General features: G+C 38.1%; 1 protein-coding gene across 3 annotated transcripts in view; it reads right to left on the bottom strand.

Annotated features, from left to right (window-relative positions):
• Window positions 1-6,142: 6,142 nt before the first annotated feature.
• MCTP2 (multiple C2 and transmembrane domain containing 2) overlaps window positions 6,143-23,731 on the bottom strand; it is a 193,866-nt gene continuing 176,277 nt past the window's right edge. Inside the window, exons 13-15 of one of the 3 annotated variants that reach the window (XM_008048193.2) lie at window positions 16,426-16,535; window positions 9,754-9,851; window positions 6,143-7,570 (exon numbers count right to left, since the gene is read on the bottom strand). In XM_008048193.2, the coding sequence (XP_008046384.1) occupies window positions 7,502-7,570; window positions 9,754-9,851; window positions 16,426-16,535 (277 nt within the window). In that variant the 3' untranslated portion in view covers window positions 6,143-7,501. The remainder of the gene's footprint in view (window positions 7,571-9,753; window positions 9,852-16,425; window positions 16,536-23,731) is intronic. The other 2 variants (XM_008048190.2, XM_008048192.2) reach the window with 2 other exon arrangements.

The following is a 23,731-nucleotide window of genomic DNA, read 5'->3' as shown; positions in this document are numbered from 1 at the left end:
TTCATATATTTCACTACCTCTTTGATATTCTCGTTTGGAGTATTTTCAGGCACTTCAACACTATCTGAAATTGGGCTCATGTAGTTCCTCCCATCGTTGTTTTTATAGTTCTCTCCCTCCGTGGAAGGTAGCACTATCTTTCTAGACCAGGAAACAGGATGACTGAGATCCATCCTTGACTCTACTTTCTCCCTCATCCCATAGTCAAGCAATTGTTGAATCCTGCTCACTTTATCTTCTTTTTTTTTTTTGAGTTGGAATCTCACTCTGTTGCCCAGACTGGAGTGCAGTGGCCGCTCCCGCCCACCACAGCCTCAACCTGCTGGGCTCCGGCGATCCTTCCTCCTCAGCCTTCCGAGTAGCTGGAATTACAGGCATGCGCTACCACGCCCAGCTGATTTTTTGATTTATTGTAGAGATGAGGTCTCGCTGCCCAGGCGGGTCTCGAACCCGCGGGCTCAGGCAATCCACTCACCCCAGCCTCCCAAAGGCGCAGGATTACAGGCTGAGCCACCGAGACCAGCTCACTTTATCTTCTAATCATCTCCCTATTTCATTAATATGTTTCCTTTTTTCAGTGCCACTATTTGAAAGTCCAGGATACCATTAGTATCATGAGAACTACACGTGTCTTATAGATCTTCTCTAAGCACTCATAATTGATAGACTACCCACTGCAGCCAAAATTATCCTTTGTAAACTTTAATCTGATTGTGTCATATCATTGCTTGAAAGTATCTGTTTACTACCTGGCTCTACCAAGGAATGTAGTCTGTCTTGTTTAGGAATATAATCAGCATTTAATATAGATTTGTTAAATGAGAAGTGACAAGTAAATGAAAAACAACCAGAAGATTGCTTTGTCACCCAGAAATAAACATCATATTTTCCTTTGACATGTAGGTAAGAATGTCTCCAAATATAAGACATCATTTCATTTAAAAGCTTATTATTTGGGATTCCAGATTAAAATGGCAAACATGAGACAGCTAGAGTGAGTTTCTCCCGCAGAGTGCACTAAGATAGAATTTCCTCAGCATCCAGAGAGGAACAGATCCTGCAGCATGCCCCACGAGTCTCCAAAGAAGTGATAACAAACACTTAGAGCACAGAAGAGAAAAAGATCCACTAACCTTGGCTGGAACTGGTTGGACTCTCTCCTGCACCACACAATTCACCACAGTCTCCAGACACATTGGGAAAGGTGTACTCTGCCATAGAGTAGTGCAGAATAAAAGTTTTGAGCAGCATCCACCACCATTTCCCAGAAACTCAATGCTTGCAAGGTGAAGTGGCTGCTTTCCAGTTACCTTGGGAGGGAATGGCCGCCAAGGGCAAACTCCACAGCTGCAGAGAGTTTTTGGTTGGGTGGGTTGCCTGAGAACACTTGAGAACACTTGAGACCCTGGCAGGAGCCAGCCAGGTGGGATATGTTGCCATATCCCTTTTACTCCCTTTGTTAACTCTTCTGGGCCTGCTTTTCACAACAGCATTACCCCAGTGACCTAGAACTCCTTTCTAATCCCCACTGTGGCAGCTAAGAGTGCACACTTAGGGGTGCCTCAACCCCTTTACCTTGTAATACCCCACAAGGTTCAAAACAGACAGAAAACTTGAGAAATCTCCAGAGCCCCACCCTTGGCCTAGGCTGGCTGGGCACTTCCTTGGAGCAGCATTCACCAAGGAGAAACCCTACAGCCACCATCATAGCCAGCTTTCTCCTACAATTGCCACCTCCTTGCCAGAGGTCAACAGTACAGCCAGCCACATTGGATATAATATACTTCACCTTCGAGGAAGACCAGAACCCAAGCACCAGTTAATATCACTTTCCAAGCCACTCTGGCTACTCAGGATGCCATAAGGCAGTGCAGGTACACAGCACAGGGCTGTTTCTGACAATTGAGAAATGTACCCAGGGGAACCCTATGGTGCCCACATCAGCTTCTTGACAACCTCATGTAAGAAGAAATCATCTACCCAAATGAGAAGGAGTCAGAAAAATAATTCTAACAATATGAAAAACTGTGTCCAACACCCCCCAAAAGACTACATAAACTCCTCAGCAATGAACCCTAACCAAAATGAAATTGTTGAAATTCCAGGCATAGAATTCAAAAAGTTGATGACAAAATTAGTCAATGAACTTCAGGAGAAAGCTGAGAACCACCACCACTACCACCACCAAAAACTATTCAGGACATGGATGAAAAATTCTCCAAAGATATAGACACTTAAAAAAAAAGTTGAAATTCTGGAAATTAAAGAAGCATTTAGGGAAGTACAAAATGCAGTGGAAAGTTTTAACAGTAGACTAGGACAAACAGAAGAAAGAATCTCAGAACTTGAAGACAAAGCTTTTGAATTAACCCAATCAGACAACAATAAAAAAAATCAAGAGAACAGAACAAAGTCTGCAAGAAATGTGAGATTATGTAAAATGTCCAAACCTAAGAATCATAGGTGTTCCTGAGGAAAAAGAAAAAGCAACAAGTTTGGAAAACCTATTTAAGGGAATAATGGAGGAAAACTTCCCTGGTCTTGCCAGAAATCTAAACACTCAGAAACAAAAAACCCAAAGAACTTCCCAGAAGATTCATTACAAAAACTTCATCCCCAAGGTATATAATCATACAGATATACAAAGTTAATGTGAAGGAAAGAATTTTAAGAGAAATGAGACAAAAGCATTAAATAACTTACAAAGAGAAACCTATGAGACTAACAGCAAACTTCTCAAAAGAAACCCTATAAGCCAAAAGGGATTGGGACCCCATTTTCAATCTCCTCAAACAGAATAACTTTCAGCCAAGGATTCTCTGTCCTACAAAACTAATTTTCATAAGTGAAGGAGAAATGAAGTCCTTCATAGATAAGCAAACACTGAGCAAATTTGTCACTTGTAGACTGGCTCTAAAAGAAATATTCAAAGGAATCCTAAATACTGAAAAAAAAAAAGGTTGAATACATCAGTAGAAAAATGTTGGAAATCATAAAGTTCACAGACTTTATAGAACACCAACACAATAGAGAAATAAACAAAGTAACCAGATAAAAAGTATGATAAAGAGAATAGTAGCTTACATATAATTATTAAATCTGAATGTAAACGGTCTCGATGTCCCACTAAAAGGTACAGGCTGGCAGAATGGATAAAAAAAAGCACAACGCAAATATCTGCTGTCTTCAAGAGACCTACTTAACTCACAAAGACTCCTACAGACTCAAGGTAAAGATATGGGGAGAAACATTCAAATGGAATGGAAATGGAAACCAAAAATGAGCAGGAGTAGCCATTTTCATAGAGATAAAACAAACTTTAACAACAGCAAAGGACAAATATGACTATTATATAATGATAAGGAGAGCAATCCAATGAGAAGACATAACAATTTAAAATACATATGCACCTAATACCAGAGCTCCCAGCTATATAAAACAAATTCTACTAGACCTAAAAAAGAGAGAGAGAGAGACAGCAATACAATAATAGTGGGAAACTTCAACATGCCCCTGACAGCAATGGATAGATCATCAAGGCAGAAAGTCAATAGAGAAACATTGGAGTTAAACATGACTCTAGAGGAAATGGCACTAACAGACATCTACAAAACATTATATGCCAAAATCACAGAATGCACATTTTTCTCATTAGCACATGGAACATTCACCAAGGTAGACCATATGATAGGCTACAAAGCAAGTCTTAATAAATTTTAAAAAAATAGAAATCATATCAAGCACCATCTCAGACGACAATGAAATAAAACTAGAAATTAACTCCAAGAAGATGTCGCAAAACCAAAGATATAAAAGTTAAACAGGTTGTTCCTGAATGATCCTTAGGGTCAACGATGAAATCAAGATGGAAATTTTAAAAAATTCCTTGAACAAAAACAATGAAACAAACTATCAAAACCTCTGGAACACAGTAAAGCTATGTTCTGAAGAAAATTTATAACGCTTAAGGCCCACATTAATAAGAGCAAAAGATCACATGTCCTTTGCAGCAACATGGATGAAGCTGGAGATCATCATCCTAAGTAAACTGAAAGAAACAGAAAACCAAACACTGCATGTTGTCATTCATATGTGGGAGCTAAGTGTCACAAAGACATCAATAATAGACTCTGCGGACATCAATAAAAGGAAGGAGGAGAGGAGGGAGTTAGGGTTTAGAAACTACCTATTGGGCACCTGAGACCCAATTCCCCCACTACACACTATGTCTATGTAACAAATATGCATGTGTACCCCTGAATCTAAAAAAAAAAAAAAAAACTATCATAGAAAACAAAAAAAAGCTTATAATTGACAAAGTCAGGGATTACGAATAATATCACACAAAATAAAAGCTTTACTTAATGCCAAAAAATTATTCTCCAGGATAGGCCACATTAATCTATCCATCTCAATCCTCTGTTCTGACAGCAGTACATGAAAAGGCAGAGGAAGAAAAATCATCTATGATCTGGTCTGTTAAACATATATTTCCTGAGTATCTGTTATGTGTCAGCTAACAGCGCTGGACAGTAGTCAAGGTCTCTTATGACCTATGACAGAATGTGGCAGATGCCAGAAAGATATGTAACATGTGAGGGTATAAGGAAAGTTGGAATCAAATCCAAAGGAGTAAGAAAGCCTACATGGAGCAGGAGACTTGACAGTTTTGAAGTAGAGTGAATTTATTCAGACAGAATTGGGGGGACGTTATCCCAAATGAAAAGAATAGTATGAATGAGGATTACCTTGGCATAACGTAATGGGCACAATGGCCTTGACTTGCGAGAGGCTGTGAAAGTCTCAACTTGGGTCAGAATAGAGGTGGATAACACATCAACACAGAATCTATTCGGTATTATGAGTTGGGAGATGAGGACAAAAGCATGGGGAATAAAAAAGAATCCCAGGAGGTTTCCAGCCCAGAAGATGACAGTGCCAATAAGGGAAATAAGGAAGCTATAAGGAGATTATGTGGGTTAGGGTTCTGAAGACTGGAAGAGAGAGATGAAGTATAGTTTTTGACCTGCTGGGGTGTAGATGCCTGTAAGATACCCAACAGGGTGACCAGGCTCAGTAGCTCAGCCTGTAATTCCAGCACTTTGGGGGGCTAAGATGAGTGAATTGCCTGAGCCCGTGGGTTCGAGACCAGCCCGGGCAACTTGTAAGACCTCATCTCTACAATAAATAAAAACAATTAGCTGGGCATCGTAGCACAAGCCTGTAGTTCCAGCTTCTTGGAAGGCTGAAGTGCGTCCACTTTTAGCAAAGTGGACGGATCACCAGAGCCCAGCAGGTTGATGCTGGGGTGGCCATAAGGGTGCCACTACACTTCAGCCTGGGCGAAGGAGTGATTCTAACTCAAAAAGGGGTTGGGGGGGTGGAGGGGGAAGACTTTAGTATCCCTACTTATTATCTTTAGCATATTGTAAATCCATAATCAATAAAAATTTTATCTAAAGCATTCTGCAATCTTTCCTAAAAGTTTTTGATTACTTGTATAAATCTTAACATGCCACTTTTAACTAACGTGCATTTTTAACATCCAATGTCTACTTAATCAATTAACAATTGTTTTTCATATACAGTTTATTAAAGGTTGATTCAGTCCTGCTCTCACATCCCAGCTGGTGCTTGGGTCCTAAACCTAATGCTGAGAATTTCAGTCAGGCTACGGAGAAAATACATCTAACTAATGATGCCTTCTTGCCAGGCAAATTATTTCATTTTGAAATTCTATAGCAAAAGAACAACAATAAAGTATTGGTTCTACTTTTAAATAAATAAGGGGTTATTTTGCTGCTGAAAGTTCTCATTCAAATGACTGATCAGATCTCACATGTCTTTAAAAATGCCTGACTTAGGTCGTTACAAAATGACAGACTATGATAAACTAGATGATAGTTAGAAGCAAGACAATGAGGCATTGTTTACACAGAAGATTGAGTAACTGGTTTCACAAAAGAAGTTCTTGGGTATCTATTGTATGTACAACTAAGAGATTTACTGGAGCTTTTATAATTTCTGCAAGGCTCTTTTCCAGCCAGCTTCATTAACTTGAAGTAAATCAAATCATGCAGAAATCTGGCTCAGCCAGAAAGCAACCCAGTGAGATACAACATGAAGAAAAACAGACACGGGATGATAAGGTTTAGAATCTTTGGCATTTTTCATAAACATTTTGTTTGAAGATTATTAAATTACAACCCAAAGACAAAAAAAATTAGTAAACTCACTATTAAATCAAGTCTTTTTACCTTAACTTTTCTTTATAATATACACACATATATATAAAACTGCACAAAGTATGTGTCAACAAAATACAGTCTGCAAAACTTAAATATCATTTGAACAGAGAGATATTTGCATACATTTAATATATGCATAAAATCAGGAATTTTACTTGGCAGGGGAGTACTGTGGAATGGTGGGGTCTGCAGGAGACAGATGCTATCCCAGGAGGACTCTGGGGTGGTACTTTTCTAAGAATGGAGTTCTCAAACATTTTTATTGTATGCAGCTTATTTTGGTCCAAAAAGAAACAAAAGATGAATTTGGACAGCCAAAGTATTTTTACTTTCTGCTCAAAACATTCGGGTAAATGAAATGATTACGATCACTAGGTAGGCAGCCTCATTTATGAGTCCCTTGGTCAGCAGCCCTTTCGCTTTCTAAATACTTACAGAAACTATTCAGTGATCCCCCTCCCACCTGCCTTTCTGAAGCTATATGTTGACATTTTATTTTGGAAAAAGTATAGGCAGAAGAAATGGTGTTTTAAGGCAACCAACTACTTTCAAATGTAACCAACTACATTCATTCTTCAAATGTATGATCCCTAGGGACCTTCCCTGGACATCCACTGCCAGCAATGGACCACAAGGCAGGCTAACATCCAGCACCAAGGGATTTACCCCAAATTTACATACATATCCTTAATAATCATGGCTGAAGGATTCCCAAAGATTTGGGCTAACTCTAGCAATTATTTAAAAATATTTTTATAACATACATTATTTGGACAGATGATGGTTGTCAAAGACTTGTTAACTCAGAGAAGAAACTTACATGAACGAAAATCTGAAAGGAGTGTCGCAGTAAAGAGTGGAAATATCTGAATCATAATGAGAATCTGTTGGAGGTGTGAAAACAAGTTCAAAGTCACTCAAATCCCAGTGGCCTCTTGGTTGTTCTCAAGAAGGGTGTTCAGACCCATGGCAGCCTTGCTTTATGTCCTATTTCAGTATAGATATTAGTCTTTCACAGTCTCAGATTCGTTTCCTTGGGCTGGACTAACCCTCTGTGCAACTAGGACACCCATGCATAGAAATGTGCACACACATGCATGTGTGTACAGTTGAAGAAGAGGGGAGAGTACAGAGAGGGCGTCACACAGCATGCATTTCAGAAGGACACCACGGGTACCACTGAAACAGCCATAACATTGTTCTAATCAACCCAACACAATATCGGGTGCTGGTGTCCAAAGTCGGTGTATGCCCTAGAGAGCGCTACGCTTCTTCCGCAGGGGGCTGTGGCTGCTGCAGAGTTTCAATTCTGCGTACTGCACCTGTGAAAACAAACAGACGTGATGCTGGCGGTTAGGTAACCCTAGCTCACCACAGTTTGTGCTAATGGCTCCCCAAGGACAAACCAAGGCAAAGGAAGGAAGGTTCAAAGGTAATGAATCATTTTCTAAACACAGGAACATGGAGGGATTAATTGCAGGAAGGATTTGAGAAGTCATGCATCATTTCTTGAAACCAAAATATTAAAAGCAGATTTTTCTAATGAGATGCATGAGTTTCTACCTGCTCTGGGCACTGCAAGATGATCTTCGTTTTGTGTGTGCCAGTTTTCAACCATAAGTAAGCTTAATAACTGCCTCTTGGGAATGTTTATCTTAGTATATGATATAGCAATGTACTGAGAATTATTCTTTTAAAAATATTTAAAATCTTGGGGAAAACATCTCAGCAAATTATATACATTTATTTTGCCTGAGAGGGGAAAAAATACTGAAATTGATATGGGGTTCCATACTAATATAGATTTCTCTTAAAAATTAATTTCATTTACAATGTAATGGCTAAAACATCTGTGATAAATATGAGCACTCAGGAGTCCCCAGTGGCAAACTGTCATTGTGTTATTAGAAAGTGCCCTTGGCTATACACGGAGGATCTTACTAGCATACTGTATATCTTCCTTGAATGTTCTTTTGTTGTATTTCTCTGTATTCATGCCAACTCCAACTGGAATGGCCACTTTGAGGACTGGTGCCTGGACTGTGCATAGATAATCCTTGGGGGGGCTTGATGGAAATTTCTATTCTTCAAGGATACAGCGTGAACTCACATTGTGACCCAAGTGATGGTACACTGCAAACGTATTGCTTTGGTGTGTGGGCTTTGATAGGCTGCTGGTGGAATGCCTTTATTTAAGATATTGTATTACAGACCACATGTGCTCCCTATTTTTAGCATTTGTGCCAAACTCCCCAAGGACATTAGTCCGCTCACATAAGTCAGGCTATACTTTGTCAAAAGCAGATAAATGAAAAAAACACCCATTCCTCCCAGTGTTTTGCGAAGGTCCCCCCGGGGAGTAGAAGTTGACATACCTGTCAATCTTGAATGCAAAACAAGCGGGGGCTGGGCTCTTATTTTTAAATTATGTAATGCAAATGTTAAAGAGTAAATGTATCTTTAGAGAATGTATTTTCATAGATAATTATATCATAAACTGAAGGTTAAAGGAAAATAGCATCACAGGGTCAACTTTAATCTCTAGACCTTAACATGGAGGGGAAAAAAGCCCTGCGACCTTTCAGCCAGTGTCTCTGCAATCCATCTGGAGCTGACGGGGAAGCAATTATGTTACAGTGGCCCAAATATGAAAACCAATACTTGATTTGGGATTCTCTCAAAACTTAAAGGATTGTGTCTTTGATAGTCTCGGTGATATTTCATGCTCTGGTCTCCCTATCTACCTATTCAGTCTCTATTCTCATTAGAGAAATTGTTGCCTGCTCTTTTTCCTCTGGATTTCTAGCATGCCAATCCACAGGGGCCCAGATTGAGCTACTCTGCAAGACTTTCTGGTATTGTTGCTCTCATTAATCTCTGTGTATCCACAGAAATGGGACACTGTTGGACTAAATGACCATTACCTGTGAATAATACTTCTGATTGATCTCAAATTATTTCACGCCGTTTCTGCCTCTACGTGTATTAGAGTAAGTGGGGGCTTTGCCCTCAGTGTCCCTAAGTCTTTAGAGAAAAAGGGATAGAAGGGAGGCCTAGGAGATAATCGGGACAAAGGAAAATAAAAAGAATAATCCTCTTGTCCCCTGTTCTCCCTAAAATGCTCGTCATCCAAAAGAGGAAGAAAATAAGCAGCAACACTCCCCAGTTTGGATCTCACTCAATTCCACTCACTGCGCCCATCTATCTTATCAACTCTTTAGGGAGCAGGCAATCAAAAATGGGAACAAACACCAGTGCACTGTGGCCACGCAGTATGAGTTCCAGATCATTCTTAAGCAGCTCTTTTCAGAATAATTTCCCCCCAATCATCTCACGCTTTGGACAAAGGTTTCCCTGACACCTCCCTGCAAGCCAGGCCTCTTTAAGGATTTTCTGGTTCCTTATCTCAATTACTCACACATGCAAAGCCTTGTGCTCCTCTGGCTGTGGGGCTGACCAGACTTCAGGTTGGGGACCCTGTTGGTGGTGACCATTCATTACATACCTTTTGAACATCAGATGGTACCCTGGAGAGGAAGTCTAGTATCTCATTATTGTCGATGGAATAGGGATTTCGAAGCTTCTTAGTAAATTTATTTATGCCTGAAAAACAGAAACACCACAGATATCGTGATCCATTGGTTGGTCTGTCTGTCTATCTATCTATCTATCTATCTATCTATCTATCTATCTATCTATCTATCTTTAAAAACTTGCCTGACTCAGGGGAGGGGGTGCATTCACAAGTAAAAATTAGTGTGAAAACAATTACTAGACCTCAAGTCACGCACATGTTGCTGTCATGTGGAATCATTCACAGATGCCTTTTCCTGAAGGCAGGAAGAGGGGGGGCTGTCGAAGTGGGGCTCTGCCTTCTTCAGCTGTGAAAATCCCATTACAATCCCAGCAGCAGGGCGACAGAAACACACGTTCAAACTGAGGAGTACATTGGCTTTTTTGGAGTACACTGATTAACAGCCTCCTCTGCTATGAAAACAAATGTCCCAGATGGGAAAAGGCCTTCATTAGCCCAAACAAGTCTCTGCTTGGAGGCTCTGGACCAAACGGATGGGAGTTGTTTTTTGTTGTTACAAAGAAACTTACAGCCATCCATCTTCCCCCACCTCCAACTCATTTTCACAGGTTTCTCTTCTCTTGCTGCAGAACAGAACTTGACATGTTGATTATACTTTGATGCTGGGGGAAACTGTGAAAAGTTATTATTGGAAAATTATCTTACTATTGTTGGTAACTTAATTTATAGTCTGCAATGCTGGCATGTGGGTATGTCTCGGCAATGGAGGACATGCTAATTTAGGACAAGGACAATGATAATTAGACAGAGGTTCAACGTTTAGGATGTCAATACACTGTAGAGCATACTTCTTTGGTGGCTCTACCTTGGGCTCCTGGGCATGTCCAGGACACGCTCTGCCCATGGTTTCCTCTTTAGAGGGAAGTTCCTCTCAACCATGTTTTGTCTTCTACTCTGCTCCTTGGAGCTGCTTTGACTGTATGTGGAGCTCATAAACTGTAGTCTTTTCACCAAATGTCAACCCATTTTTCATGTTGAGTTTTAGAAGCAGAAAGACTAGGTGGCCTTCTGAAGTTTTGCCACAGGGTGCTTGTTTAACAAGGATCATATCTGAAGGGCTGTCAGTCCCAATGACGCTGAATGAATTCTTCGCTTCGTTGTACTTTGAATGGCTCCTACTCAGAAGCCAAGGTAACATTTAACTGTTCAGAAGTCCCAAGCCCACAAAAGGTTTGATTTTTTTTGTTGTTCATTAAATATTACTTGGCTTTCATCTGAGGACTAGGCTTCCTGCATGGCATTTATACCTGACACAATGCCAACCTCCAGTCATTTCTTTGGAGGGTCAGATTTACATCTGCTTTGCAAATGGGAGCCAGCCATTGTTCATGAGTAAATGGTGGCTTGGTGGTTGGGCTTCGGAAGGTTTCTAGCAAATGATCCCCTTTCCATAAAGTCAAAGCTACACGCTCCTTTCTTCTCCGTACCCCCACAGCAAGCTTCATGATTCTAGCTAAAATTTCCCCCAGCGTTCCTTTACACTAAAATACCCTCACTGTGTTATTCTAAAGACATTTAATTGTAGCGTGGGCTTTTTGGCAAAAGAAAACAGACAAGGCGAAATGATGAAGGGAGACAAAGACGTATTGAGAAAGATATATCTTCTATTGTTAATTATATATAGTGTGCGCATCTGGAGTCTTTACAATGAACAGCAAGGCAGGGATAATATCACAGTCGATCAAAACACTGCATTCTTAGTCACTGAGAAGATTATAAACCTGCACAGTAGCTCAAATGCACCAATAAGGGCAAAAGTAGTCCACAATGCACTGAGACTGTTTGAAAAAAGAAAACTCAGAATAAAAATTATAAGGCACTCACTGTGTGTTTCCAAAGCGCACCTTGTTTATTAAGGTGTCTCGGGCTCAAATGGTTCTGTAATGCCACCGTATTATCTGTTGTGTGAGACCAAGTGTCTATAGGACATCATAGACTCCTGGGTCATCTTTCAGGGGCAAGAAAATAAGGGTTATGATCCAGGAATACCTGGGCCTCAGTTCTGTCTTCATCATGAATTAACTGTGCGTATCTCAGATTTCTTATATTAAAATTTGAATAATAAAGACCTGCCCGATAGAGTTTCCTAGGTTGATGGGAGAATCACATTGGACAGTATGGGAAAAAGGATTCTGTAATGTGAAATTCCACAACAGTGCAGTAGGCCACATTATTACTATAGATGTCAATAAACTAAGAAGACAAAGGAGGTGGTAATAAAAAAGAATCTTTATACTATTAGGCATATGATCACACTCCCACATTTGGAAATTGTGGCTTTATACAGTAGCATGCTAGACATGACTTCAGATTTTTTTAACCTCAATAATACAGATATATTCTCTAACCTAAATAATACATATACAGAATACATCTGCTGTGATGTTTTTTCCCCCCAAAAAAACCCCACAGAAAAATAAAACAAAACAAAACAAAATGCAAGTGGGATCATCTAAATACCAAAGGATAACATTTGGGAAAGGCATTATCATTTAATAGTCCCAGATCACAGACTTAATTGATCAGTGGGGTGGAATGAACCCTCCAGTAAAAAGAAAAGAAAAAAGAAAAAAAATCACTTGGAGAAAGCTAGAAGATATGAACAATTGCAGGACTGCTTTACACATTTATGACACTATTTTTCAGATATTTACATGAATGATTGGCATATAGCTGGTCAGGTTTCGGTGAAGGGTCCCTGTTTATTTATCAAACCCTGAGTGCCTTCCAGGTAAGAGATATAATGCTATCAAATGAAGATACAAGTCAAATAAGTCATAACTTCCTGTAAAAAGCTCAAAATTTAGCTTGGGGAATTTACTTGTTCCTTGAACAAACAGAAGTGGCTTAAACCAGAGCTGAAAAATCATAATTAAAGCATCTATGATGAAGGGCAAAATAGAAGGAATATGAGAAATCTCGCAAAAGGAACAGAAACCCACAGGGGATCTAATGCTAATAAATGTTCTGCATTCTGGAAATACATCTAATAAGTGACCAGAATTCACCAGATGATGTTTCCTCATGAAAATTTCAGATGTCCTTCTTAAAACCTACTTCTCAATTTCAAAATCACACTCCCACACAAGAGTAAAAGAGAGGTAGTGAGCCCAACAGAATGTTGTTTATGTAGGACGCAGGTATTAAGTTTGCTGACTCATTCAACTCATAAAATATTTTTTAAGAACTCATTAAAGATTTATTATCTAATGTAGCTGCACTAGGAATTATAGGACTAAAGAAAATAAGTATCTCACCTGTCAAAAACCTTACAATAATTTTGGTGGGCCCAGAAGTATTTTCCGTAGTCATTATGAAATTGGGCTGTCTGTATATGCTTATGTCAAATATTTCTGATACTTAAACACATACAAAAATATCATTTGGGTATATAAAATATGGAAATCTAATACATACAGTTAATTTTTTTCAAAGAATTAAAACAAAACAAAAAAATCTAGGATCTTATTCACCATTTTTGGGACTCAATAAAAATGGATAAGTCACTTAGAATAAGAAAGTCTTCTTTTCCTTAAAAAAGTTAAAAGGAAACTAATAGTTTAAGTCATAAATTGATCTCCTTCTATATGAGAATGTCTTGGCAGGGGATAAAATCATATGGGAGATGTGCAAAATAATGTCCTGGTCCCATGCTAGCTAATAACTAACTTGTTTTCTACAAAAGAATAAGAGTAAATCCTAATAGAATTCTAGAATATATTCTAGGATGTCATGGCAGGGTTTTCATGATGAAAGGAGGCATTAGATCACATGTTGATTGTCAAGGCTTTGTCTATGGTAAGCTCATCATAAACTATGAACTCCTTTCTAGGACATAAAACCAAAGAAACAGACACAGAGTATAAAGCTCAACGGGTTACTGTTGGCCCAGGAAACATAATAAACTCTATGCCATTTAATAATTGCATCCATAAAGTGAATAATAAATAGAGTATGTTTCATTAAGTAGATGCAAAAAGTTGTTGTTGGAAAGTTGCCAAGTTCTTGGAGGATAAGATCAGAAGTCAAAGTGATTTAGGTAAATATAAAGAGGAGTTAGAATTCCAAAATTGATGATCAAAGGAGCAAATGCAGTATTAGGCTTCTTTGTGGAGGGAAAGGTACATAGAAACAAATCAAGTAAGCATCAGAATGATAAAGAAATGAAGGAGCAAGTGTTTAACAGCTGACTGTGGCATTCAATTTCTATGAACTTAAAAGTGAACAAAACACTAGCCAAATGAGAAATGAGTGTAATTTGGAATCACATTCTGTTTATGTTGGACGGTAATTTAAAGAGATTTATTTTAAATGTGATTGGTAAACAGATTTAGAAACTAATACATATGAAAAAGTAATTGAAAAAGAATAAGATTATTTAACGTATAAAAATACAAATAACATAGCCGGGCTCGGTGGCTCAGTTTGTAATCCCGCGCCTTTGGGAGGCTGAGGTGAGTGGATTGCCTGAGCCCGCGGGTTCGAGACCCGTCTGGGCAACTTGGAGAGACCTCATCTCTACAATAAATCAAAAAAAATTAGCCAGGTGTGGTAGTGCTCGCCTGTGGTTCCAGCTACTTGGAAGGCTGAGGCGGAAGGATCGCCGGAACCCAACAGGTTGAGGCTGCAGTAGCCGGGAGCGTGCCACTGCCCTCTAGCCTGGGTGACAGAGTGAGACTCCAACCCCAAAAAAAAAAAATACAAATAACATTTAGCATATATAGTTAGTATTCAGAGAAATCCTTTTCCAAATTATGCTGTCTTTAATTTTTTTTTTTTAAAGAGAACATCTCTCCATGCTGCCCAGGCTGGAGTACAATCATTGCTCACTGCAGCCTTTAACACCTGGGCTCAAGTGATTCTCCTGCTTCAGCCTCCCTAGTAGCTGGGACTATAGGCATGTGCCACCACCTGGGAAAATTCCTATTTTTTTGGTAAAGCCAGGGTCTCACTATGCTGTCCAGGCTGATTTTGAACTCCTCAAGCAGGCTCAAGCAGGTGTGAGTCACTGCATTCAGTCAAAATATGCTTTCTCGGGCCCTGAAGAACTCCATGGCCTTTCTTAAGAACCAATGTACTAGAATTGTTTCCAACCAAACCACAAAAAAGAAACAAACTAACAAAATAATATTAAGCAGGAATATAAGATTTTCCTCAAGAATGAGGATCATCAAGTATTAAAACAGACCCCTGAAGAGGGGATTGGAATAATGAATGGATAATACTTTCAAAATCATTGTACTTCCATAATTGTATGAGCTACTCTGTTTTTTTTCCATGACTTTTTGCATTTCTGAATGCCCAGTTGGTGATTGTTGTTCAGCAGGGTGCTACCCTTGTGAACTTTCTTTGAAAAGGTCTACATTTAATGGTTTTAGAAAAGGTGTAGCTTATTTGGCATTTGCAGGCGCTCAGCTTTTGCTTAAAGATGAATGCATCTTAATGTAGTCTCTCATTTTCGTGACTTCCTCGAACGATGGTTGAGAACTCTGCAGCAGTCCTCAAGCTAAGCAATGGAAAACCAGGACCAGTAGACTCTTTGGGAGGAAGACTGAATGCTCTTCTAAATTAAGTTACTGCAGTTTACTCTCCTTATATCAACCTAGAGCTCACCCAGTAACAGATACAAACAGTCACAAAGCTGCTTGTATTTCATCCAATTGCTACCTTGAGCATTAAATTGTCATGAAATTTTACTTCCCATTTGCCATTTTTGTTTCTACTTTTTAAAAAGCAGCTCAACTTTATATAGGCATACCATTTCTCCTGGCAAATAACAATTTCCTCTCCTTTCAGGCGCTAGTTAGGTAGTGACAGAATACCCCCTCTCTTCTCCCTTGCCGATTAGGTTAATTTTTTTCCTCTAAGAGATATAAAGTGTGAGGAGCAAACTGGCAGTGGATCTACTTTTTTTTTTTTTTTTTGAGTTGGAGTCTCACTCGGTCGCCCAGACTGGAGTGCAGTGGCCGCTCCCGACCACCGCAGCCTCGCCTGCTGGGCTCCAGCGATCCTTCTGCCTCAGGCTTCCGAGTAGCCGGAATTACAGGCATGCACTACCATGCCCAGCTGATTTTTTGATTTATTTGTAGAGATGAGGTCTCACTGCCCAGGCGGGTCTCGAACCCATGGGCTCAGGCAATCCACTCACCTCAGCCTCCCAAAGGCGCGGGATTACAGGCTGAGCCACCGAGCCCGGCTGCATCTACTTTTACAAAATATAAAGGGCAAGATGCAGGTGTTTGCTCACTACTTGAACAACACTGTTTCTGTGAAGTTACCAAGCCACATTCATATGTTAGTCAAGGGATTTATGACTGGAAAAGCCCAAAGAGAAAAGGTGTGCACAATCACATTTTTATATGATTGCAATTATGCAAGAGGCCTATAAATATCTATGCTGATCGTTCATGCAACTGGCCTTTTCAGGGAGGTCCTAGAAGTTTTTGTTCCCAAAATGCTTTCTTTAATCTCATGTTTAATTGCCAACAAGAGCTCATTTAAAGTTAATAGTCGCGCCTTAAAAATGAGTAATTAGTTCTTACCTGGAATTGATTGCCAGCAAAAGGGCCATGTCAAACTTACCCCAGATTAAAATGATGTACCGCAGTGGAATGAAATACAAAGTGATAGTGGCTGCTGCCAGAATCAAACAGGCCAGTGATGAAAGGAATGGGACCGTCCAGTTAAACGTGCTGTAGACAAACCACATAAATATCATTTCCTCTAAAGCTCAACAACTGCCAGTGTCGTCTTGTCATGTTTATTTCAAGTTCATTAGGTCACTTCCAAGTCAGTATCTCTCAGTAAATACATGACTGTCAGTAAATATTTAGAACAGGGAGAATATTATTATAGTACTTTAATGTTTATTAATAACTTATATTTAGAACTTTCAGACTTGTTTACACCAGAAAGTTAATAGTTCCCTGAAATAGGTGGAGAAGCATTTGGCTATACACCATCATACCACCAATCCTTGTTCTTACAGCCAATTTTACCAGATAGTATTTTAACAGAGCTCCTGGCTCTTTTTTGGGGTCTGCTGCCTGCTTTGACTTGCAAGGAAATGGAGAGCTAGAACATGGGCCATGGAATTGGATGGACTGTACAGATTCTTGTGTGGTCCTAGAAATCCAACAGCTGGCTGAAGGTTTGTGGTGGCCTAGAGTATTTCTTCTTACTGGTTTACACCTTCACATACAGATTTATCTGTTGAATCTTTGCTTTGTGCTAGGGGTACAAAGAGGTAAAATATGTTTTCTGTTGTTTTTTGTGCATATGGGGGGTAGGGGAGATAGTGGGAGATTTTGGAAGGAGTAGTATATAATAATTTAAGCATTTAGACATAGTGCTAACATTTTTCATATATTTAGAATGTAATACTCTCAACAATTCTGTCAAGCAATATCTCTATTTTATAGATAAGAAAATTAAGACTGAGATTGTCTAATTTGTGTAAATAATTGCAATTCCATCAACAGTATAGGAGAACTACAGTTATCCTACACTGTTGATGGAATTGCAATTATTTACACAAATAATTGCAAATAGTTATCTTATCTTTTTTTAAAAACAGTTATCAGTATTTTTAATCTTTGCCTATTAAGAGGTATAATATATATGGTGCATATTTAATTTCTCATGTTATATTATAAGCAAATGTGAACACCTTATTTAATATAATATGCCTATTGGAAATTTTGTTTCTCAGTTTTTTTGTGTGTATGTTTGTTTGTTTTTGCCCGGGACTACTATTTAGAAAACTGATTTATAACAAACTGACTTGGGTTCAAGTTCAGCCTCTACTCAAGAGCTCAGTAACTTCCAGAAATTTATTCCATCAATCTGAACCATAATCTTCTCTCTATAAAATGTACATTTTATAATAATAATAATGATATCTGCATCATAGATCCTGCTAGAATTAAACAGAACTTGCATTCTTGTTTAACTCGTGTCTGGCACATTGTCATAACTCAAAAGAAGAAAAGCAGTATATCTGTCAATTTTTCCTTGAGGTGCTTTGCTTGACTTTTGCCTCACAAAGAAAACTGCCATTTGGCACGTTTGTTATATGTGACATTTTTTCAGTTTGTTGGTTTGTCTTTATTTTTTCTTATTTATAATTTTAATATAAAAATTACATATTTTTACATGACCAAATTTGTCAGTTTTTCCCTGTCAATTTCTAGATTTGGCCAGGCTTACCAAAAGACTTGTGCCTTCCAGTGACTTGACACCTCCAATTGAATAATCACTATTTTTGCCAACTCCTTTAACATACCACCTTTATGTTATTCTGAATTTCAACATATATGTACGTCCATTCCTGACTTCTCTCTTCCACAGTGGAATTTGTAGCAGAACATTTTGGAGAGGGCAATGTCACAATATGTGTTGAAACGTCACGTGAACTCCACAACTGCCCCAATTCTGCATAGCAAGAATTTATTTTTATTTTTACTTATTTATTTTTTTGAGTTGGAGTCTCACTCTGTTGTCTAGGCTGGAGTGCAGTGGTATGCTCACAGCCACCCCAGCATCGACTTACTGGGCTCTAGCAATCCTTCCGCCTCAGCCTTCCAAGTAGCCAGAACTACAGACGCGCACTACCACGGCCAGTTAATTTTTTGATTTATTGTAGAGACGAGGTCTCACCAAATTGTCTGGGCTGGTCTTGAACCCACGGGCTCTGGCAATCCACTAGCCTCTGCCTCCCCAAGTGCTGGGATTACAGACTGAGCCACCAAGCCTGGCCAGGAAGAAATTTAACTTGCAGCTCTCTTTGCTCCAAAACACAGAGCAGTATCTGAATATCTTCTCCAGTGTGGTTTGTAAAACTTAAAAAAGGAAATGACCTCAGTATCATGAATAGAAAAATATCTAAAAATGCCTAAATGAAAACAAATCTAATTAGAGTCATACTCTTTATTACAATGCAGATTTAAAATACCATGAGCACAAAAATACACACACACAATCCCCCCATCCCCATCCTAGAGACTCGAAGTTATTTACAATGAAACCCAAACTGCAGAAATAAGAAAGTGTACATATATATAATAATTACTAGTAAATTGACACATGTCTCCACACCACACATACAGAAAATAACAATTGACACATGTATCCACACCACACATACCGCAAATAACAATGGAAGGATATACTCCAAACAGGCAATGGTAGCTCAGCATGATGGAGGTGAGGAAAAGGAAAGGGGGAGGAAGAGGGCATAATAGGAGGTTTTGTGTTTCATTGGCTTTGACTGATTATTTTTATAATGGTTATATATCACATTTATAATAAAATAAGTAAAAACAATATAAGATATAATGAATTAAATCTAAAATAAACTTTAAAAACATATATTAAATGCTGTACCCTTTCAAATGTCTTTAAAGTAGAGACATAGTTAATGGCAGATCCTGGATATAAATTCAGGCCTATGGAGCAATAAAACCCACCCTTTTTCTCTACCCTGCCAGATTATTTATTAACCTAGTAGCTTACAATTTAAAAATAATTCCTTTTCAACTTTTATTAGCTATGTGACCTTAAGCAATTTATTCAACTTCTCAGTGCTTTAGTTTTCTCATCTGTATAATGGGAATAATAACTGTATCTACTTTACAGAGATGCTGAGGGGATTCAAAAGTCAATAAATATAGAGAATTTTAAGCTGTATCTGTCACATAGTCATCATTCAGTAAACATTAGCTGCCCTCATTTTTCTTGTAGCATAAAAATGATATAAATATGTAAAGAAAGTTATACAGGTAGTGTTTTGAAAATAAAAGCTAAAAAAATGCATAAACTGTTTTTTTTTTTTTTTTGAGTTGGAGTCTCCCTCTGTCGCCCTGACTGGAGTGCAGTGGCACGCTCCTGGCCACTGCAGCCTTGACCTGCTGGGCTCCGCGATCCCTCCGCCTCAGCCTTCCAAGTAGCTGGAACTACAGGCACATGCCACCATGCCCAGCTAATGTTTTTGATTTATTGTAGAGGCGAGGTCTCGCCAAGTTGCCCAGGCTGGTCTCGAACCCACGGGGCTCAGGCAATCCACTCACCTCGGTCTCCCAAAGTGCTGGGATTACAGACTGAGCCACCGAGCCCAGCCATAAACTACTTTTAAAAGAGAAATATAATACATTGTCATTCCCTTTCTAGTAATACCATTCTACCATAAAGAGAAAGTAGAGTATTAGATAAAAAAATCTTTAGAATCTCGTTTTTAAAACAAACAAACAAAAAAAGCCACCATCAGGCTGATGTGAAAATAAGAAAACAATGGAGTATAAAAATAAAATGAATTGTAAGAATTCTTGAAGGTAACTAAACTCCAAAGTCAATTTTTATTCTAATTATTTCTGCCAAATATTGTGATTTTGAGCTTCTTTCTGTTATTTGCATGGTGTATGTTTGGTGGTGGTGGTGGGGTCTAGAGCCTCCCCAAGAATAGATTCTAATAGGAGAACTTCATAAAGCTTACGTATTCAGTATAAGGGTATGAAAACAAGGAGGCAGGGATGCCACCATACATGAGTGGACATAAAAAGCCATGTCTATCACAACCCTGATGTCAGATAAAGAGAGTTATCTGAGTTTATGCCACCAGTGTAGTTTCAAAAGTCTCAAGCAAAATATGTAATTAAACAAAAGATCCCAGACTTGTAGTGCCCCAAGGTGACTTGGTCAGTTATTCTTATCAAGGAAACGCATCAGCTCAGATATCAGAGTATTCTCACAAAAATTCAAATATGAGTTCATAGTTAAAAATGCAGACCACAGAAGTCCACATGAAACCATGAGTAAGAACCAGAAGAAATAAAAGAAATAACAGACAGCAAAGTCTGAAACAAACATAATTCAACATATTAAGTAATACTGTTTAATATATAAAATATCATAAAAAAAGATCCTTGAAAATATAACCAAGAAGACAATAAAAATTACGAAAAAAAAACCAAAACAAAAAAACGAAGAATTGAAAACAAGGCAAGGAGAACTTTGCTAAATGAAAACTACAATGATGAAAGTTAAAAACTCAATTAATGAATTAAACCAGATTTTAAGTTGCAGAGAACTAATGTAGTGCAAGATGTCCAAAGAAAGTACTAAGAAAGAAATAATACAGTACAAGATTGTCCAAAAAGAACAAAAAGATGGAGGATATTAAAGAGGGGTTAGGAGAAATGGAACATATACTAAGAAGGTTATGGCACAGAATCAGAAGACAATAAAAAGAAGAATAAATCTTAGACTGTGATCAGTCATGTTAGTAACTCTAAAACGACAACTAAAAGAATAGCAAGAATGTTTCAATTCCTAGCAAACAGAGGAAAAATATAAAATAAAAAAGAGCAAGTACACTTATAAGTCAAATTTAAATCTATTAATAAACATTTTAAATTTGACTGAACTACATCTACAATTAAAAGATAGTGATGATCAGGCCCAAGTAAGACATCTGAAACAAAAGCAGGTGGAAAGGAAGGAAAAGAAGGTATCACAAAGGAACTAACAAAAGAAAAATAGTACAGTCATCCCCCCTCATCTGCATTTTCACCTTCTGCAGTTTTAGTTGCCCAGAGTGTGAAAATATCACATATAGTAAGATGTATATTGAGAGGGAGACAGACAGACGCAGACAGACCACATTCCTATAACTTTTATTACACTACGTTATTATAATTGTTCTATTTTATTATTACTTATTATTGATCTCTTACTGTGCCTAATTTATAAATTAAACTTTATCATACATATTCATGCATAGAAAAAACATGTCATATATAGGGTTCACTGCTCTCCATGGTTTCAGGCATCTACTGGGTGTGTTGGAAAATATCCCTTGTGTAAAATAGGGGACTACTGTACAGCTACCTCAATATTAGTCAACAAGGCATTCAGACAACATTTTGTTAGCAATAGGTAGATTACCTCATATTGATTCACGATCCAATCCACCAAGAAAATATAAGCATTTTAACATGTTCAAACTAAATATCAATACAAATATAAGAGGTTTGCACATAATCAACAAATTTATCTAATGAATATATAGAAAAATAATCCAATAACCTAATTTTCAAGCTCAAATGAAAAATTTACAAGAGTAGGCCATTGCTGGATCAAATTTTCTGACCATAAAGGAAATAAGCTAGAAATCAGAAACAAAAAAATAACTAGAAAATTTCCATATACTTGAAAATTAAATAATACATCTCTTGACCAAGAAACACATTAAAATAGAAACTAAAAAAATAGCTTTAACTCAATTTGAACAATAATGAAAATATTACATGCTAAAATATTGGGCTTGGAGCCAGAGTTGTGCTTATAGGAAATAGTAGAACTTTAAATGTTTATGTTAGGATAAAAGGAAAGTTTGAAAATAAGTGATCTAATTATCTATCTTATAGAGTTAGAAAAAGAATAGGACTTAATCTCAAAGAAAGAAGGAGGAAGAAAGTAATAATAATGAGAGTAGTAATTAATGGGAAAAAATAGGAAAGAGAGAAGATTAGCAGAGGCAAACGCTGGTTCTTTCTAGAGACTAATATAATTAATAAATCTCTATCAAGAAGAAAAAAAAATATCAAGCATAAAAGAGCAGATAGTGCTACAGATTTTACTGACATTAAATGAGAGGCTGTTATAAGCAACTTAATACTAAAAAGTATACAATTTAAACAAATAGACAAACTCTGTGAAAATTTTACAACTTACATAATCAGAGATGAGAAATAATATAATGGCTGAATTTATATAGAGATAATATATATAGTAAACTGAATATTTGGTTGCAAATCTTCCCAATAAGAAAACTTTGGCCAGGCTCGGTGGCTCAGCCTGTATTCCCGTGCCTTTGGGAGGCTGAGGTGAGTGGATTGCCTGAGCCCGCAGGTTCGAGACCCGCCTGGGCAGCGAGACCTCATCTCTACAATAAATCAAAAAATCAGCTGGGCGTGATAGCACATGCCTGTAATTCCGGCTACTCGGAAGGCTGAGGCGGAAGGATCGCCGGAGCCCATCAGGTCATCAGGTCAAGGCTGCGGTGGCCGGGAGCGGCCACTGTACTCCAGTCTGGACGACAGAGTGAGACTCCAACTCAAAAAAAAAACAAACCAAAAAACGAAAACTTTGGGCCCACATGCTTCACCAGCAAATTCTATCAAATCTGTAGAAAGTTATAACACCAGGCTCACAAAAACTCTTCTAGAGGATAGAGAGAATAGACCTGACCTTGTTTTATGAGTTCAGAATAACCTTATATCCATAAGGAATTTTCAAGAACAGAAAATAAGTCAATCTCACTGATGAACATAGCTACAAAAATCCAAAGCAAAAAATATAGTTAATAAAATCCAGCAATATATAAAGGGATTGTATAACAGTAAAGTTTGATTTATTCCAGGAATGTAAGATTGACAACATTTGAAAATCAATCCTAATAACTTACCACATCAACAAAAATAAAAGAGAAAAATATATAATCATTTCAATTAATACTAACAAAAATGTTGGGCAAAACTCAACTCACATTCACAATAAAACCTCTTAGCAAACTAGAAATGAAAGGGAACTTCCTTTTTCTGAGAAAGTATCTTTATAGAAGCCTACAGCAAACATCATTTTTAAGGGTGAGATGAAAGCCTCTGAGATTACATATGAGAAAACAATGCCCTCCAATACCAATCCATTCAACATTGTACAAGAGCTACTAGCTAATATAGTAAAGCAAGAAAATCAAGTAATGAGTAACAGGTAGAAAATGAAACCTAGCCGGGCTCGTGGCTCAGCCTGTAATCCCGCACCTTTGGGAGGCTGAGGTGAGTGGATTGCCTGAGCCCACAGGTTCGAGACCCGCCTGGGCAACTTGGCAGAC

This window comes from Carlito syrichta, unplaced genomic scaffold, assembly GCF_000164805.1.
Source record: "Carlito syrichta isolate Samal-C Ts95f unplaced genomic scaffold, Tarsius_syrichta-2.0.1 Scaffold120869, whole genome shotgun sequence".
Classification (NCBI taxonomy): Eukaryota; Metazoa; Chordata; class Mammalia; order Primates; family Tarsiidae; genus Carlito; species Carlito syrichta.
Note: the sequence above shows the minus strand (reverse complement) of the source record. Positions and strands in the feature narration are given on the sequence as shown.